This window comes from Peromyscus eremicus, chromosome 13, assembly GCF_949786415.1.
Source record: "Peromyscus eremicus chromosome 13, PerEre_H2_v1, whole genome shotgun sequence".
NCBI lineage: Eukaryota > Metazoa > Chordata > Mammalia > Rodentia > Cricetidae > Peromyscus > Peromyscus eremicus.
This window is the reverse complement of record NC_081429.1, coordinates 20,854,207-20,874,030: the sequence shown is the minus strand read 5'-3', so window position 1 is coordinate 20,874,030 and position 19,824 is coordinate 20,854,207. Positions and strand designations below refer to the sequence as shown.

The following is a 19,824-nucleotide window of genomic DNA, read 5'->3' as shown; positions in this document are numbered from 1 at the left end:
GGAGGCAGAGGCAAGCGGATCTCTGTGAGTTCCAGGCCAGCCTGGTCTACAGAGTGAGTTCCAGGACAGCTACTGCTACATGGTGAGTTTCTGACTCAAAAAAATAAAATTTTTTACATGCTCAGCAAGAACAGCTTGTGAAAAAAAGGCAAACAATGACTTAGTCAATTCTATAATAAAGACACGAAAGCTGAAAAGCGCCTGACTTCACTTACTAGAAAAGAACTAAAAACTAGAATTAGTATTTATGCTCATTACACGAATATTAAATACTCCTGTGTCAACTACTTGGCTTGTGTTGAGGAAACAATCATGAACATACTTATGTCTTCTAAGGGCTGACGTTTTGTTGAGAAAAGAGTCTATGTTAAACCCATCATTATGGTTACGCGTACACACACAGCCCAAGGCAGAGCTGCTGCAGCTGTGGGAGGGAAGACCAAGCCAGGGCTGAAAGCTAAAAGAAAGGTGTGATTTCAAGGGAGCTACGCAAAGGGTTGAGAGGCAGGACTAAACAGGACTGACCACCAAGAGAGGAAGAGAAGGGTGGAAGGATGGCCGCTATGCTCGTGAGTGTCTGTCACACTTACGCCGCCACCTAACAAGGGAATGTCTCCACGTATATTGACTGAGGAGGTAGAGAGGAAGTGAAGCCATTAGTTCAAAACATGCTTTCCAGAACTGCAGCTGGGAAAGAATCAATCGGCTCAGACTATTAACGGGCAAGGTGAATGTTGCTGCTGCTGCTGCTGCTGGTACTGTTAGAAGTGTGCTCGTTAGTGTTCACTAACATGACACAAGCTGGTGTTATTTGGGAAGAGGGAATGTCAACTGAGGAACTGCCTCCATCAGACCGGCCTACAGGCAACTCTGTGGGGCACCACAGTGGGGGCCAACCCTGGCCAGGTGGTCTTGGGAGGTGTGAGAAGAGCAGCGCAACAGAAGCCCAAGAACAAGCTGCTGGCAAGCACCTTTTCCCCGGGCTCTGCCTCTGCTCCTGCCTCAGTGCCACTCGCAAAGACAGACTGTGATCAGAACACGTAAGCCAAATAAACCTTCAGCTATAATGCATACATAAGTAAACAGATAAATAAGTAAATGCTTTTGGTTATGGTGTTTACCACAGAAACGGAAAGCAAATTAGCGCACGGGGTCTCACCATGTAGTCCTGGCTGGCCTGGATTCACAGATCCGCCCACACCTCTGCTTCCTGAGTGCTGGGAGTCAAGGCCTGAGCCACCATGTCCAGCAAGACTACTTCTAAATTTTGTATTTTGTTTTCATTTTCTAATAGTTAAAGGAGCTGGGTGTGGTGGTGCACACATGTAATCACAGCACTCAGAAAGCTGAAGGAGGAGGAGACTACAGGAGTTTGTAGCCTTCACAGGCTACAGGACAAGCAGCAGGCCACCCAGGGATACACGGGAAGATACTGTCAGGATGAAGGAAAAACGAAAGAAGAAGTGGGACTGGAGGGATGGCTCAGTGGTTAAGAGTGCTGGCTGCTCTTCCAGAAGACCCAGGTTCAATTCCCAGCACCCACTGGCAGCTCACAGCTGCCTGTGACTGCAGTCCCAGGGAAGCTGACACTCTCTCTGGCCACTGTCATACCAGACAAGTGATGCACAGACACACACGCAGGCAAAACTCCTATCCACATAAAAGAAAGGAAGAAAGGAAGAAGAACTGGACACTGTTCCACATGCAGTGAGAGTCACCAGGAAGCATGGTGACGAACAGAACGACACTGACGGATGGGGAAGCCTGGGCTAAGGGAGCTGAATACGTTCAGGGCATTTCCCAAACCCTAACAACTTTCAGTGTTTGCCTGTAGACAGGGTCACACTATGTAGCCAGCCTGACCTGGGACTCACGACATCGCTTAGGCTAGCCTCAAACTCATGCAATCCTCCTGTCTCAACTTCCCAAGCGCTACAATTAGAGGCATCTCCCCCAGTCAAGGCATTTCCCCCTATTCTTCTTAACTTATGGCACCCCCACCCCTCGCTCTAGCTAGCTGCCCTTTCTCGTCAGTACCTGTCACTGAACTCCCATCCCATACAGATACGTAATTAAAAGCAGCAGCTTATAAAAACTTCTCCCAAACATTACATGACTAATACAAAAGACTCCCAATCAAGTCCCCAGTGCTATTGCTTATTTAAAAGGGTTGTAAATGTCTTAAGTGAGTGTGTAGCATGGGCCTATCTTGTAAAACTGGCTAAACAAACAATATTCCCACGGAATAGTATCAAAGTAGCTACATGAGATACAGAACACAGCTACTTCCAAATATTTTCACTTGTTAAAGTAAAAATACTTTCTTTAAAAAGAAAAGTAAACCACTTAAACATGTTCCTCCATTTCTAACAAAGATGATATCAATGACCACATTTATTCTCATTAACTAGGCAGTTAATGAAACAAATGAAGTGAGCCGCATTCTGCCACAGTTGACTGGAAAGACAGGCCTTACCACCAGGCAGATCTCAAACATCCTGAGTTGAGAATCCATGGAGGCCAAAGCTGCGAAATTTGCAGGGCTGAAAATCCTGCGAGGAGAGGGCTTTAGAGAGCTAGTCCCCTTTCACTTCGGGTTCTAAAATAGGGCCTCCATGTGGTTCAGGTGGACTCTAAACTCACAATTCTTCGGCCTCAGCCCCTGAAGTGCTGATTTTAGGCTACACCACCACACATCCATCTTAGAAGGTCCACTGAGTCTGAATATTGGCACAACATACATTTACATGTATGTAATGTCTGAGGCAATAACTACTTGCGATCAGGGGACAGGTCTCTATCATAAAGTCCTTGTCTCCACCACTCTAGTGACAAATAACCTCTGCAACACACAGCGTCACCAGCACGGTACTCAGGGTGGCCAAGTCTGACACTGGGGGCCGCCTAGTTCTCCCTAACAGCTTCACAGGTGAGCACATAAGGATCAGACTCCTCAGGTAACTAACTCAGGTTCTAAAGTAAGATTCCCAGAGTGATGTAAGTGACTGCAAAAACATACGGCACTCACGAAGGGTACAATCTTCAATGTCCAGTGTACAACAACAAAATCAATAAACAGACATGGAAAAGCCAGTAAAAAAGCAAGCCACAAACAGGGGCGGTCCACAGCACACAGACTCTCAGTTAACCAAGCCAGCAGAACTAGCAGGTAAGATTGAGAAGCGATCTAAGTACACTGCAGTTGTGACGAGCACCACGACCTGGGCACCGAGTGCACACCTAGAAGACTCAGGAAGGCCCATGGAGGAGAGGAATAGGAATATGCAAAAGTCTCTGACCTCCTAGTGAAGGAAAAAATAAGAAGAAAAACACACTAGGTCAGATCAACAGTTAATACAAAAGAAATGAATAGGGAACTTGAAGAAATAGCATTGAAAAATGAAACAGAAAACCAACACAGCAGAATAGAGTATCACTCAGCCAAAGGAAAATGTCAGGCACTCTAATATGCATACAATCGAAGTCTCCAAAGGAGGAGGGGAACGTAAGAATATTTGAAGAAATCATGAACTCCAGAAAATCCAAATTTAATGAAAACTATTAACTCATAGGCTCAAAGGATTCAATGAATCCCATTAGCAAAACCATAAAAAAATAAAATAAAATAAAAAACTACACCTATCTACACTAAAACTATTTAACACTAGTCACGGATCCTTTTCAACTAGAGATCTCACATACAAACGGAGTGAGACTTCCAGAGGCCGGAGGACAGCAGAGCAACATCTGAGAAGTCCCGACAAAGACGGGGGCTGGGAAATGACTATGTGGAAGCGTACTCGCTACTCTTACAGAGAACTCAGTTAGCTTCTAACTCCAGTTCAGGGACTCTGACCTCTCCTCTGCACTCTGCCAGCACAGCATACATGTAGACATACACATCCATGCACACAAAACACTCACACACATAAACAATTTTTTTTAAAAAAGAAAATAAGATCAGCCTACCACTCCATACAGCCAGAAACTTTTCAACTAAAGGCTTTTTCAGACATGCAAAGGCTGATGTCAGCAGACACTCAGCAGAGGATGAGAATCTACATCTACACAAAGGAATAAAAACTATCAGAAATGGCGAATAAATAAACAAAAAGGCTATTGGCTTTGAAATGTAAAGCAAAACCAAGTACAGTCAAACGAGTACTATTTACAGTGTGTACAGATACACAACATGCAACACTCACACACAACCAAGGCAGAGTGTGCTGCTGCAAACTGCTGCATGAAGAGATACGTGATGTCAGTCACAGCTGTAATTCAAACACACCCGAATTAGAAACCTGGATTAGAAACCATTATTTTTAAAATCAAAGATGAATAAATAATAAAGCCCATAAATAACGCAAATGAAGGGAGGGGGGATAAAAGGAGTAAAATTGCGAAAGGACCCAGAGGTAGAAAAAAAGCCAGAGAAGAAATTTAAACCCAACCATATTATAATTGAGAACATTAATTGTAAATGGCCTAAATACACCTATTAAAAGGACAGAGACTTCAAACTGTGTTTAAAGAAACACTAAACCATGTACATAATCACTCAGTGCAGATAATTTTTACATAATTTCTAATCTATAATTCATAAAATACCTCATTCATTATGAACTAAAGAGCTATGGAAGCCACTGGATACTCATTTGCCATCAGTTTTCTCTTTCATAATGAAGGCTGCTGAACTAGCACGGTCTCCTCAGGCCCCTTTATGCAGGCTCTAGAATTCTATGACTATGACCAAACTGTTTCATCAGAGCCTCACATGTGCTCACCTTAAAGATAAACATGATTCTGGTTCATAAAAGGTGAGGGAGAGCAGGAAAGCTATTGTTAACCACACTGCTGTGTTTGAGACCAGTGTGGAGATTTATCTCAAACGCAGATTCCTAGAGCACATACTCAGATACTGATTATGCAGGTCTAGAATGGGGCCTACAGATATCTCTGTTTGATAACATCCTCACTAGTTTAAATGTTTAAGAACATATCTGACAAAGATACTCTTAAACGCTAAAAAAAACATATTCTGTTCCTGTCTGTTTCCTATCAAGCATGGCCGACACTCCACACAAAAAGCACATCCCAGCCTGGCAGACGCTGGCAACAGGCTCATTTCTCTAGTTCTAGACTTGCTGCCTCAGTCAGGATTCTTGGGCTCACTCTGGCCTGAGTCATCTTCCCTGGTCTACTTAGAAGACCACCCCTTTCAAACAGGATCTCACCATGTGCCCACGTTCACCTAAACTCAACAGTCCTCCTGCCTCAGCATTCTCAACATGCCACCACACCTGCTTTTTCATCCATTCCTGACTGCACTTAATAGAAAATAAATTTCACCTCAATGAAGGCCATGAAGCCTTGACCACAGATGACCACAGGCCAAGTCTTACCTAGCCTACACTGCAAATGCCTGCCACAGGTTATAATGAGAAACTTAGAAATAATCCACAAGGCCAGGCATGGTGGTGTACACCTTTAATCCCAGCACTTGGAAGACAGAGATAGGTAGATCTCTGAATTCAAGGCTAGCCTGGTCTACAACATGGTAGGGCCACAGAGAGAAAACCTGTCTAAAAAACCAAAACAAACAAACAAAAACAAACTAAAAAAAAAAAACAATCATAATACAAGCAAAAAGCAATGAGATATATGTACATATAATATCAGATATAGTACACACATATGAAAATGTCACTAAAAATGTTAAAAACCTACCACTACTACTGTGTAAGAGTCCTGTGTCATATACACCCTGAAGGATGGCACAGCTAGTGGGATCTTTACATAACACAGCATCAGGTCTTACGGGCAAATGCAAACGATAGGTTTCCAACACGGTCTCCACAGTCTTCTGAAACAGTACGTTAACTTGAAACTTTTAAACACTGATTCACTTATTGTGTGCATGAGGGGTATATGTGTGTAGGTATATATATGCATGCGTGTGAGGTCAGAGGACAACTTGTAAGAGTCAGTTCTCTCCCTCCACCATGCGGATTCTGGATGGAATTCAGGCTGTCAAGCTTGACAGCAAGTGCCTTTATACCCACTTACACCCACTAAGCCCTCTCTCCCCACTGTGTGCAGTGCTGGAAGGTGAACTTAAGGCAAGCACTAAGAACATTAACTAGAAATTAACTCCCCAGCCTAGAACACTAACTGTAAAGAGGTGGTAATACAAATTAAAGATGAAAATTATAATTCTTGCTGGGCGGTGGTGGCGCATGCCTTTAGTCCCAGCACTCGGGAGGCAGAGCCAGGCGGATCTCTGTGAGTTCGAGGCCAGCCTGGGCTACCAAGTGAGTTCCAGGAAAGGCGCAAAGCTACACAGAGAAACCCTGTCTCGAAAAACCAAAAAAAAAAAAAAAAAAAAAGAAAATTATAATTCTGGGAATAATCTTTAAACATACAAAAAGGTGCCAGGTGGTGGTGGCGCACGCCTTTAATCCCAGCACTTGGGAGGCAGAGGCAAGCGGATCTCTGTGAGTTCAAGACCAGCCTGGTCTACAGAGTGAGATCCAGGACAGGCACCAAAACTACACGGAGAAACCTTGTCTCAAAAAACAAACAAAAAAAAAAAAAGGGGGGGGGGGGGAAGATTACCAAGGAACTATCCATTAACAGACCTCTTTCCCCCCCCCCCTCCTCCTCCTCCTCCTCCTCCTCCTGAGACAGTATAAGTCAGGCTGGCCTCAAACTTACTATGTACAGCCCTGGTGATCCCTGCCTACACTTGGGAGGCTGAGGCAGGAGGGTCATGCTTTTGAGGCCTTTATTGGCTACAAGTGTCCTAATCAAATAGAATGGACTCCCAATAGGAGCCTAGACATTCCCATCTCCAAGGCCATTGAAAACTGCTGTCAGTGTTAGACTGAACACACACATCCCTCCAATTCTGGAGCATGAGAAAAATAGTTTGTTATCATTTTAAAACCCAGGAAAGAAGATGACAAAGCAAAGAAATAACAAGAATGTTTATGTTAACAATGGAGTACTTCTCTGTATAAAAAGTCACAAAAACCACCCTTGCTGTTCACACAAAGAGCACCCTCTAAGCCACACCCACCTCCCCGCACTTAACAGAAATCCAAGTAGTTGGAAACATCCCAATTTTTAGTCTTTTAAAAGAAAGCATGATCTAAAAATGTAGAAGTGTAAAAGCTAGAAAGTAGTAGTATAAAAATCTAAACCGGGACCAGGTTTAGCTCTCAGGTCCTGCCACTTATGAACTATCTGGTTGAACTTGATCAATTACTTAGAGATTTTATCATTTACAAAAGACTTATGCTTTTTTTTTTTTCCAGACAAGGTCTAGTCATATAAATAAGAACTTACTATGTACAACTGTGCCTTGAACTTGTAACGATGTTCCTGCCGATGCCTCCTCCATCTCTACACTGGTGTGCTCACTACACTGAGGGGCCATCAAGACTTTGAAGGCATACAACAACGATGTCGTCTATTAAGTATCTGACAGAGCCCATAAATATCAGACCTCTCCACTCCCACAACTCTGCATTTAAAACTGTTACTAGAGACCCAAAATTTCAATGTACCTTCTGTGTTTTCATTAATCCTCAAGACCAGTAAGTAGGATAGCACCTGAGCAGCAGTAGTGGCAGGGATGGACCAAACGATTTTAAAAAAGGGGCTAAAGGTCAACCTCAGGAGGTACGTATCTGAGACCGCACATGTGTATGTGGGTACACACAACCTACTTTTAGTTGGCCCGATAAGGAAATGAAACCAGTTTTTTTTGGGGGGTGGGGGAGGGAGGTGTGATTGGAGCTTGAAAAACAGAACAAAAAGGTTCTTTTAAGCAAAAATCTGGAAGGCGGTGCTCACCTTTAAAGCCAGCACTTGTGAAGCAGAGGCAGGTGGACCTTTTAGGTTGGAGGCCAGCCTGGTCTAGTGAGTTCCAGGACAGCCAGGGCTGCTATGCAGAGACCCTGTCCAAAACCAAAACCAAAACGATGGCTCAAGTCTCTGTTTCAGTACAAGACTTTTGAAGGACAGAGCCTGGGATGCCAAACCTGAAGGTCTGTTCTCATGATAGACGTGAGACATGCATTTTCCACCTGTCTAAAGAAACTAGTAAGGGCTGGGGAGATGGCTCTGAGGTTAAGAGCACTGACTGCTCTTCCAGAAGACCCAAGTTCAATTCCCAGGACCCACATGGCAGCTCACAACTGTCTGTAACTCTAGTTCCAGGGGATCTGACACCCATGGCAAAACACCAATGAACATAAAATAGAAATAAGTAAATTTAAAAAAAAAAAAAGAAACTAAGAAATCCACTAAACTGGGAATTTTACATTCTTTTTCCTTCCTGATCACTTTCCATTTTTACCACAGAATTTTGTCCCAATATACATTTATGGTTGAGATTGTTTCTCTGTACCAAAGAGAGGCGGAATGTGAATTTCCAGGCTGGGAGATGACACAGTGAGTGAAGCGCTTGCTGTTCAACAGGGGGACCCAAGTTCGGATCCCAGCAAACCCATGAAGAGCCAAGTGCGGTCAGTTTCTGTACTCTCAATGCCAGTCTAGTCAAAGCCAGCTCAAGATTCTGTGGGAAACCTCATCTCAGAAATAAGGCAAGGAGTGACAGAGAAAGAAACGGCCCTCTGACCTCCACACACGCTGTACACGAGCACAAACATGCACATAACACACACAGATTCCTTCAACCGTACAACTTCAACGTTTGTTTTCAGGGTTGCTCTGACTGTTGACCATCTAGAATATATCACAGATTACGACAAACAGGAAACAAGTTTTTATGACAATGAGTCAGCTTTTGTCAACACAGCACAAACTAGAGTTAACTGTGAGGAAGGACTCTACACAAGAGCGTCCCTCTGATAGGGTGTGGATGATTAGATGTGGAATACTTTTTTAATAACTGCTTACATTGCAGTGTAAGAATACAGAACCCAAGAGTACTGGCGGCTCTCCCTGAGGTCCTGAGTTCAATTCCTAGCAACCACATGGTGGCTCACAACCATCTACAATGAGATCTGGTGCCCTCTTCTGGCCCAAAGGCACACATGCAGGCAGAACACTGCATAGATAATAAATAAATAAATCCTAAAAAAAAAAAAAAAAGCCGGGTGGCGGTGGCACACGCCTTTAGTCCCAGCACTCGAGAGGCAGAGCCAGGTGGATCTCTGTGAGTTCTAGGCCAGCCTGGTCTACAGAGCGAGATCCAAAAGGCACCAAAACCACACAGAGAAACCCTGTCTCGAAAAACAAACAAACAAACAAAAAAGAATAAATACAGAACCGGGGCTGGAGAGGGGACCAGCAGCAAAGAGCAACTGGTTCCTCTTCCAGAGAACTCACAATCAGGTCCCGGTACCCTTATCAAATGAATGACAACCATCTTTAATTCCAGTCCAGGCATGACACCCGTTTTTGGTCTTGATGAAGGGGAGGAGTGTTGCAGAATGCTTTCATCCAGACATGACACAGCCATTTCACTCATGAACTCACAGTAGCTGTGCTTACACCAACACAAGACTGGGCCTGTCAACATTCTGTTATGGAAGGTAGGAGCTCACAGGCCACACCCTTCCCTGAGGATATTATAAGCAGTTAGCAGTAGCTAGGTGGTGAGGAACTCCTGAGCCTCAATCCACCTGAAGCTACCGGCAGTTAATGGTTCCTGGGGGAGGAGGGCCACACCTCTCACCCTTGCTCATAGAAGCAGCCTTAAGGAAAGTCAATGCTGCCGCTCCCAAAGGCATAAAGCAGACTAGTATAACATGTATGAAATTATTACAAAAGTATTAAGACATAGGGCTTTAATATATTTAACAAATAAACATAGCACAAAACCATCAGGAAGTCAGGCTCCCTTGCAGAGCAGAGTTCCAGTTAGTCAGTATGACTGACGCAGGACAGCCGACACTACACTCTAACACCTCCAGGGTAAAGTCAGCACTGGGATGAAGAGAGCCCAGACATCCAACCCTCCTCCACTCATCACAAGAAGGAAGCCTGCATCTTTACAGTGCTGAAATCTGGCTGTAGCTGGAGAGCTTCTCTCCAGGTCCCACCAAGCCCCCGCAGTCCCACAACCCACGTATAAAATAATCACTCAGACGCTTATATTACTTAAACTGCTCGGCCATTAGCTCAGGCCTACCATTATCTAGCTCTTACTCTTATACTCAGCCCATTTCTGTTAATCTATATGTCGCCACGTGTTCCGTGGCTTTACCTGTTGCCTCTACATAATGTTCCCTGAAGGGCAGCTGGTGACTCCTTCCTCTGCCTTCCTCTCCTTTTCCTCTCTCCTCTCTGCTGGTCCCGCCTATACTTCCTGCCTGGCTACTGGCCAATCAGTGTTTTATTTATACAGAGTGATATCCACAACATCTGGCAGCCATTACTTCACCACCAACAAAAACAGAGAGGCCACAGTGCTGAGAAAACAAATTACCACACCAGTCTTGGTGCCAAAAGCAAACTACTAGACCGAAGTCAACTAGAACGGAGTCAGTGGAGGCATGGACAACTAGAACGGAGTCAGTGGAGGCGTGGACAACTAGAACGGAGTCAGTGGAGGCGTGGACAACTAGAACGGAGTCAGTGGAGGCGTGGACAACTAGAACGGAGTCAGTGGAGGCAGGGACAACTAGAACGGAGTCAGTGGAGGCAGGGACAACTAGAACGGAGTCAGTGGAGGCAGGGACAACTAGCACAGACTCCTAAATGCCGGTGTCTCTGGGCACAGTGTCACACACCTTAATCAGATTCTCAGAACCAAAGGCTGGAAGATGGCAAGTCTGAGGTCAACGTGGGCTATAGCAGTTCTGGTCAGCTTACATACATAGAACGCTGACTAAAATAAAAATAAAATAGCTAAACTCAACTGAAAGATAAAGTGTGTGTGCCATCACAGGAAGTGAGCGCTGAGAAAACAAGACAAGTGCAGTGTGTGGACTTCAATTAGCCCGTTACCATGAAGGATGATGGGATTGGACAATGGATGCATTTCAATAGGGACTACACATACACACCAGAATGCTATCAATGCCACATTTTTCAGAGCGAAGAGCCTATGTCTAGTAGAGAACGCCTTTGCTCTTAGGAGATGAGGACTAAAGGTAACCATTTATTCTGGAAAGGCTCACCCCAGAAATTAGAGTAACACATACACTGTATGTTGTCTGTTTGTATGTTGTCTGTGGAAGAAGGCAGAGCCACCTGGAAGAATGTTAATGATGGCTGGATACAGGTGGGGTTCAGTCCAGAAAGTCACTCTATTTGTGCTACTTCTGTGTGAGAGTAAAGACTTAAAACTACTAAGTTTAATTTTAAAATAAATCATATGAAACAAATTAGGATTTTGTCCTAATTTAGCTTGCTCAGAAAAGTAAAGGTCTACCTCAGTGGATCTACCAAACTTATTTAAAGATAGCTGGGCGGTGGTGGCGCATGCCTTTAATCTCAGCACTTGGGAAGCAGAGCCAGGTGGATCTCTGTGAGTTCGAGGCCAGCCTGGGCTACAGAGTGAGTTCCAGGAAAGGTGCAAAGCTACACAAAGAAACCCTGTCTCGAAAAACAAAAAAGCAAAACAAAACAAAAGTTATATAAAGATACCAAATGCTGGGACTGGAGAGATGGCTGATTTATTAAGAGCCCTGGTTGCTCTTCCAGAGGTTCTGAGTTCAATTCCCAGCAAACACATGGTGGCTCACAACCATCTGCAATGAGATCTGATACCCTCTTCTGACATGCAGGTAAACATGCAGGCAGAGCATTATATACACAAATAAATAATCTTTAAAAAAAACAAAAAAAAGACACCAGGCGGTGGTGGCTCACCCTTTGAACCCAGCACTCGGGAGACAGAAGGAGGCGGATCTCTGTGAGTTCAAGGCCAGCCTGGGCTACAGTGTAAGTTTCAGGAAAGGTGCAAAGCTACACAGAGAAACCTTGTCTCGAAAACAAAACAAAACAAAACAAAAAAAAGGTACCAAAGGCCTACTATGTGCTGGGGACTTAGCTATGGATAAAAATGTGGGGCTGGAGAGATGGCTCAGAGGTTAAGAGCACTGACTATTTTTCCAGAGGTCCTGAGTTCAACTCCCAGCACCCACATGGTGGCTTACAACCATCTATGAGATCTGATACCCTCTTCTGGCCTGCAGGCAAACATGCAGACAGAACACCCTATACATAATAAATAATCTTTAAAAATAAAAATAAAAAATAAATGTGTCAGACCTTGGATTTTACAAAAAAGGAGTCAGTAAATCATGGTCAGCAAGCTGAAACAGTTCCATCTTCAACTTTTGTAAATAATGTTTTATTGGGAAACATCTATGTGTATGCATTTATACAGGCACTTTTACTATTTCATGGCAGATCTGAGCAGCTACGAAAGCAGCCATAAGTTAACAACACCCACTGCTTATACTATCTGACAAATTATAGACTAGCTTAGTGATGTAGCAAAAACATAATTAAGTCACTTTTGGGGGGAAAATACTAATTTTTTGAGGCAGGGGATCTCTCTATTACGTAGCTTTGGCTGTGTTAGAACTCACTATAAAGACTAGGCTGGCCTCAAACTCAGAGCTCCACCTGCCTCTTCTTGGGATTAAAGGGGTGTGCCATCATGCCTGTTTTTTGTTTGTTTGTTTGTTTTGTTTTTGGTGCTGGGGATGGAACCCAGGGCCTGACACATGCTAAGTGAGTGCTCTACCATGGAGCTACAACCCCAGCCCAAACACTGATTTAAAGAGACAGATCTGAATAGCACGTGATTCAGTCCTTACATACAGCCTCTGGCAACGAAGTCCAATTGTCAAATTTGAATTTGAACTTTGCAATAACATGCAAGATGTTTATTAGAACATATTAAAGTTATTGAAGTACTGAATGCCACTATGTCTTTAGAAATGTTTTTTATGAGTAATTGAAACACTATCCAGCCAGGTGGTGGTAACACATGCCTTTAATCCCAACACTTGGGATCTCTGTGAGTCAGCCTGGTCCAGAGTGAGTTCTAGGACAGCCAGTGCTACACAGAAAAACCTAGTCTCAAACAAAAACCACACAAACAAAAACCACACAAACAAAAACTGAACAAAACAACCCCATCAAACCACTATCCTAGAGCACAATTCACAGGTGAACTTGAGGTAAGAGGTTTTTAAATTTTTTTTTACATTTATTAATGTATTTTTGTATGTGTATGCACACTTAAGTCTGGTGGTCAAGGACAGCATATGGGAGTTGGTTCTCTTCTTCTACCAAGTGGTCCTGGACACTGCACCCAGGTAGTCAGGCTCAGGGACAGCTGTCTCTTTACCACTGATGCATCTCACCAGACCACACTGTCAGGTTGTGAGACAAAGGACAGGTCTAGAATTTTCTGTTGTGTAGCCTAGAAGGCCTCAAACTCAGTATCCTCCAGCCTCAGCCTCCCTTGCTCTGGGACCATGGTATGCATCTCCACACCCTGTAAGGCTAAGAATAACTTATGGCACAACGGACCTCCCACGTCCACAGACTTAGTTGGCATCCATGAATAACTGAATGGGGTAGGGGAGCTTGCTTCTACATTGAACACATACAATTTTTTTTTGTCATTATTCCTGAAATAACAAAACCCAACAACTATCTGTATTAGATATTATAAGACACGTAGAGATGATTCAAAGTATGCACAAGTTATAAGCAAAGGTGTCATTTGGTAAAGGGACATCCTCACATGCTAAGGGTGAACCAACCCTCTTAAGGTACTGATTGAGGACTGTAACTAGGTGCATAGAAAGCGAGTTACAATGATCATGCCTTCTAACTGCTGTGTGATAGAGAAACACATGGCAACTAAACAGGACTCACAGGTGTGTGTCACCATGGGTTCCCCTCAGTGAGAAGACATTCCCCTTACAGTGTTATTAGCCCAATTACTTTGGTTACTAATCCTTTTATCCATGGGTAGTTCATAAAAAGTGTGAACAAACCCAGATCCAAATCACCATAAACTCCCATCAAGTCAGTGTTAAACAAATGAGTTATTTCCACCAAAACACAGCTGACATATTCGAATGTAAGCACGCTCTACATTAAACCTGGCTGTGACTACACAGACACAGGTCAGCATTGACACTCATATCTCCTGCTTCCTCCTCCCCTCCCTCAGAACACCCTTTAGAAGGGAGGAGTAAAGCCTAGACTGAGTGGAGGCAACATGATAGTTCATCTGCTTCTGTGTCTAAATTTTCACCCCAAAATAAGTTTTTAAATAAAAAAACCATATTGAAAACGAAAAATGGACAATCTTCTTATCTGACAAAAACACTTATTCCTAGTTTCCAAAAAACTCTCAGCAAACTTTAGAGACCTCCAGCCTGATACAGGGAGGGCATCCGTGAGAAGCCAGAGGAACGGACTCTGAAAGAAATACAGCTCGCTCTAGACGCATCACTTCTGTCCTCTGCTTTAACACCGCAACAAGCCCCCCAAAAACATAAAAGGATTCTAAAACCTCACCAATGGAAAAACCTGTGAAATAGCACACTCTACATCCGTTTTCAAAAGCTCAACCTCATGCTTTGTTACTGTTAAAACAAGAGTAAAAACTAAGCTAGACTCCCTGGCTCCACAGCGTCCCTCTGGAAACTAATCCCAAGAAGCATCCTGGATTAATGCTATAACCAGGCAATTTAAATCATAGTATTTTATTTATTTAAAATTTTTAAAAATTATGTGCCTGGGTGTTTTGCCAGGATGTGTATCTGTGTGCCACCACGCCTGGTGCTCATGGAGGCCTAAAGAGAGTGTTGGATTTCCTGGAACTAGAGTTACAGCTGGTTCTGAGTCACCATGTGGGTGCTAGGGATTGAACCTGGGTCCTCTGGAAGAGCAGAATGCTCTTAATCCCTGAGCTGTCGCTCCAGCCCCCAAATAAGGTATTTTAAGAAGGAAGGCCTAGGTTAAAGTTCCACCTGAACTTAGGGAGTTCGGCCCCAGGAGTGTCTATGGACTTCATCAGCAGAGGACCATGGCACAGTAGGAAGATCATCTCCTTGGACTACTGTAAACTACCCAGTGTTTACTTCAGTGAGTTACTTTTTTGTTTGTTTGTTTGTTTTTCAAGACAGGGTTTCTCTGTGTACTTTTGGTGCCTTTCCTGGATCTCGCTCTGTAGACCAGGCTGGCCTCGAACTCACAGAGATCCACCTGCCTCTGCCTCCCGAGTGCTGGGATTAAAGGCGTGCGCCACCACTGCCCGGCCAGTGTGCTACTTTTGTAAGTCTAAATTTTAATCAAGCTCCTACAGTCAATTTCTAGCCACATTAACAACCTTTACTGTATCTGTAAGTCCGAGCTCATCCATTTCAGAAACTCAGCAACATTCAATTGTACCTTTGGAAAACTGACAATAAACTGCTTAAGCATTTCTCTAAAAATCTATAATTATGTATTGATTCCATTATTCAAGAAAGATAATCTTAAAATTAAATTTTTTTACTCTGAAATCTGCTGAGGCATCTGTCTATTCAAATGGAGTCAATTGTTTGACTTCCCTTTGAAATTGAAAGTGTTTTACACAATACAGTACTGAAAAGTTTCCAACATAAAAACGCATTTTTATTATATTATTTTCCTAAAATTAATTGTAATACATTCTAATAATGACTGTATTTACCTTTACGGCCATTTCATAAATGATACAATACATACATTTTTCAGTTATTATGACTGAAGTTAACTTTTTTTGCCAAAGGTTGCAGCTCAATCCGTCTTTGATCAACTTTCTCCCACTCTACCAATTTTCTACAGACTTAGGGACCTGAAACCAATGATAAGACCTGGTTCCCACCTGGGTCCTCTCTCGGTCTCCTCCAACATGCCTAGGCCTTGCATCGAGAAAGACAACCAAGATTCCAGGGCCTGACCACAGAATAACTTTCTTCCATCACAAGGGCAGCCCAGCTGGCTGCTGCAGGAGTCGAGGTACTCGAGGATGCCCTCCATAAAAGAGAAATCCACGCTCGCAAGCTGTTAAGCTGGAGCCTCTACTATCCCGTTCTCTAGGCCAGTGGTTCTCAACCTGTGGGTCCCACGTGACCGTTTGTCAGGAGTTGAGAAAACAGAGGTATTTACATTATAATTCACAACAGTAGCAAAATTACAGTTATGAAGTAGCAACAAAAATAATTTTATGGTTGAGGTTACCACAACATGAGGAACTGTATTAAAGGGTCACAGTATTAGGAAGGCTGAGAACCACCGCTCTAGGATATGAAAAGCCTTTTTATCTCTTTACCAGCCATCTCCTGTCTATGCGGGCACTATAGTCAGATTCTCCTCACTCTTGCTCCCTTCACAAGAGATCACAGTGGTCAAAGACACTCTGTTCTGAACACCCTGGGTAAAGGTATTAACTCGTAAAAACTTTAGCAACCAAGAAAACCCAGCAATTTCTCTACGAACGTCTTCAACCAAATTATAAATAGCTAGTAAACTATCTGTACCTTCAAATATGTAATGTTTTATCCTAAACAGAGAACTAAACCTTAAAAAGGCAAACTGCAGGCATTTAGCATCATTTCTAAGTAAGGACTCCTAATGTCAACACCATGTCCTTCTCTGCTTGTGGGTCACAGCAGTACTGTTCTGAGTGCCACACACACTAACTCAAGTTATGAATGATGATGTAAGGTAGGGGGCTTTTTTTTATACCCGTCCCAGTGACAAGACACAGGCATGGTGGAGCTAAGGGAGCTACCCTAGTTGACCCAAAGTGCCCCTTGCCAAGACTGCAACAAGACAGGCGGCTGGCACCTTCCTGACAGCAAGCATTGAGAGCCACACACAAACCACTAGAGGGCTCCAGGTGTGCCCATCCCTTCTACAGCTCCCTTTCAGACTCAGCAGCCCCCCAGCTTACTGCTGAACACTTCCTCCAGACTGTGCTCCCCAACAGCCAAGGAGAAAGTGCACTGTGCCTCTTCAGGGTGCGTGGCGCCTAACTCAAAGGGAACGAATCCTGAGATGCTCCTGCTCCAGACAGCCACAAAGACCTATACTTGTTCATAGGAACAAGAAGCCCCTGCCTCAAGATAACATAATCAAGGCCACATCTCCAGTCCTAACCCTGCAAGAGATTTAAAATCAATAGGTGCTTTGATTAATATCTGAAGCATACTACTAGGCCAATAAGTGACCTAAGTGGGAAAAAATTAAACACAGAAGTCGTCTTTTACTGTGTGTACTTCCCCTTAAGACAGCTACTTTAGAAAACAGTACCTTGTATCCCCAAACAGATTTAGCAACAGGTAAGGCTGATGTGACTCACTGGCTTTACAGACACTCTTCAGAGAAGCCTTCTGTGCAGGTTAGTTTTACGTCAAGGTAGAGAAATCCCAGACAAGGGCACCCACCTCCTTATCTGGCAGCAGGCAAGCCTGTAGGGCCCTTTCTTAGTGACAGATGTAGGCGGACCCAGTCTAAGATAGAATCATCGCTGGGTCCTGGTGCTATAAGAAAGCAGGCTGAGCAAGCCAGGAGGAATAAGCCAGTAAGCAGAACTCCTCCAGGGTTTTTGCATCAGCTCCCCACTCCAGGTTCCTGCCCTGACTTCTTTCAGTGATGAACTGTGATGTGGAAGCATAAACCAAACAAACCCTTTCCTCCCCAAGTTGCTTTTGGTCATGGTGTTCCATCACGATAAAGACCCCGACTGAGACCTTTCTCAACAGTACATCTCCCTTTGCTCAAAAAGGAATTTAAATTGGGTAAAGAAACTATACCAGACAACGCTAAGGATTATCTACATAGTATTTGGAAGAACAATTTCAACTATGGCATCTCTGGATTTCCTGCGCAGGTATTAAACCACACTTCCGGGTCTGGGCAGGATTTCCTCTAACTAGACAGAGCTTGTTCCACGGCAATCAGCTCAACTCTGCATAATTTTCCGTCCCCTTAAATCTCCCACGATCTACGCTTAATACATTTTCAGCAGTCTTTATTCCTAAAATGTATTTCAAAATCTAGTGATTTAATTTTTCATAAGTCACTACCTGCATTAGCAGGAGCAGAAATCATTTTTAGTTAGGTGTAACTTACAACTTCTTCCCACATCAACTTAGCTAACTCATCTGTCTCCAACCCATAGCATTTTCCGCTTAGAAAAATACATTCAAAATGAAAGATATCTTTCTAAATAATTCATTTCCTTCACCACAATGGAAACAATGTCCAAAAGTTGAGCACCTTTTTTTTTTTTTTAAATGTACAAAAGAATCAACTCTTTAAAAACTTCAGTATCTCAACGAAACCTGCAATTTTAACATGTAAGTATGCGGGTGAGCTTTGAAGATCTCGAATTAAAGAAATGTGCTCTCTGAACCTAGACACCGCAGCCTGCCCAGGCCACACCTTCCAACCACCCCGAAATTCCCAAATCCAATGTGTGAGTGGCGGTGGGGGGGGGGGGGGGACCTAAGAACGGCTCAGAGCTCGAGTAAAACACCGGCCACTAATCCGCACACGCTCGGGCGAGGGAACCCCAAGAGGGCGGGCCGGCACACCGCACCGCCACGGCGCAGCAGCCCCGGAGCGCTGCGGAAACACCTCCCGGCGCCGGCCGCCTCCTTCCTCGGGGCGAGGGTGCGGAAGACACTCAGGAAAAACACACCCATGTCCCCTCTCCGGCCTCCGCCCCACGGCTTCTGCTTCCCCAACAGCCGCCCCGCGGCCCGAGCCTGCGGGCGGCGGCCGGAGTCGGGCCACGCGGGCGTCCCCGGCTCGCCGGGGTCCCGAGTCCGCTCGCCCGCTCGCCCGCTCGCCCGCCCGCCCGCCCGCCAGCCACTCACGTCCGTCCGCGTCCTCCGGCAGGTCCTCCTGGAGCAGCGAGAGGTCTGCGCCGGGGGAGAGAAGAAAGGCCGGGTCAGCGTCCTGGGCCGGCGCCGCGCCCCAGCCGCCCGCCGCCCGCCCGGCGGCGTCTCCCCGCGCTGGCCTGTCCCGGGAGCCTCCGAGCGCGGGGAGCCGCCGCCGCCGTCGCCGCCGCCGCCCGGGGAACTGGGGCCACGTACCCGCCATCTTGTGCTCGCCCCCGCCTCCTCGTCTCCCGGGATCCCGCTCGGCGAGCCGCGCGAGCCGGGAGCCGGTGGGCGCGCGCGGGCCGGCGGGGGCGCGCGCGGGGCGGGCCGAGGCCCGGGCCTGCAGCAGCAGCGGCGGCGGCGGCGGCGGCGACGGCGTCAGTGGCGGCAGCGGCGGCGGCGGCTGTTCCCGTCCGCCCGCCCCGCGCGCCGCCCGTCGCCCGTCCGCCCACCCGCCTCCCGCGCCCGGGCCGGCCCGGCCCCGAGGCGCGCTCCCACCCGCGGCTTAGAGGCGCCTTGGCGCCGTGCGTGCGGAGCGCGGCGCGAGCTGCCCGCCCCGGGGGACCTGCGGCGTGTGCCCGAGCCCGGCGGGCGGGGTCCCCGCGGCCCGCAGCTCTGTTGGGTCACCGGCCTCGCCCACCGCCGCCCGCCCGCTCCGCCGCGCGCCGCTCGCCGCCCGCGCCCCTCCCAGACCTGCTCGTGCGTCGCCGGCCGTCCGCGGCCGAGGCTCCCGCCTCTGCGTGGAGGAAGCGCCGCCTCCGCCCGCCCGCCCGCCCGCCCGCGCGGCCAGGCCTCGCGAGTGACTGAACAAAGCCCAGGCCCCGGGCCGGACGACAGTTGAGTGACAAAAGTTCCGCCGGCTCGCCCGCCCGCGGGCCTTTCCCCGTGGCGGCACGTTAATGCCGCGACACCCGCTTCGGAGCCCGCGCGCCCGCTCGCCCGCTCGCCGGAGCTGACC

The 19,824-nt window shown here is 46.0% G+C and overlaps 1 protein-coding gene across 7 annotated transcripts in view; it reads right to left on the bottom strand.

Annotated features, from left to right (window-relative positions):
- The window catches only part of Ppp4r1 (protein phosphatase 4 regulatory subunit 1), a 54,840-nt gene extending 35,219 nt beyond the window's left edge, over positions 1-19,621 (bottom strand). For 2 of the 7 annotated variants that reach the window (XM_059278423.1, XM_059278425.1), the window contains exons 1-2: positions 19,080-19,177; positions 18,861-18,905 (exon numbers count right to left, since the gene is read on the bottom strand). In XM_059278423.1, coding sequence (XP_059134406.1) covers positions 18,861-18,905; positions 19,080-19,086 — 52 coding nt within the window. In that variant the 5' untranslated portion in view covers positions 19,087-19,177. Of the gene's footprint in view, positions 1-4,608; positions 4,743-9,357; positions 9,413-18,682; positions 18,765-18,860; positions 18,906-19,079; positions 19,178-19,559 lie in introns of those variants that run through there. The other 5 variants (XM_059278429.1, XM_059278424.1, XM_059278422.1 and 2 more) reach the window with 5 other exon arrangements.
- Between the last annotated feature and the right edge of the window lie 203 nt (positions 19,622-19,824).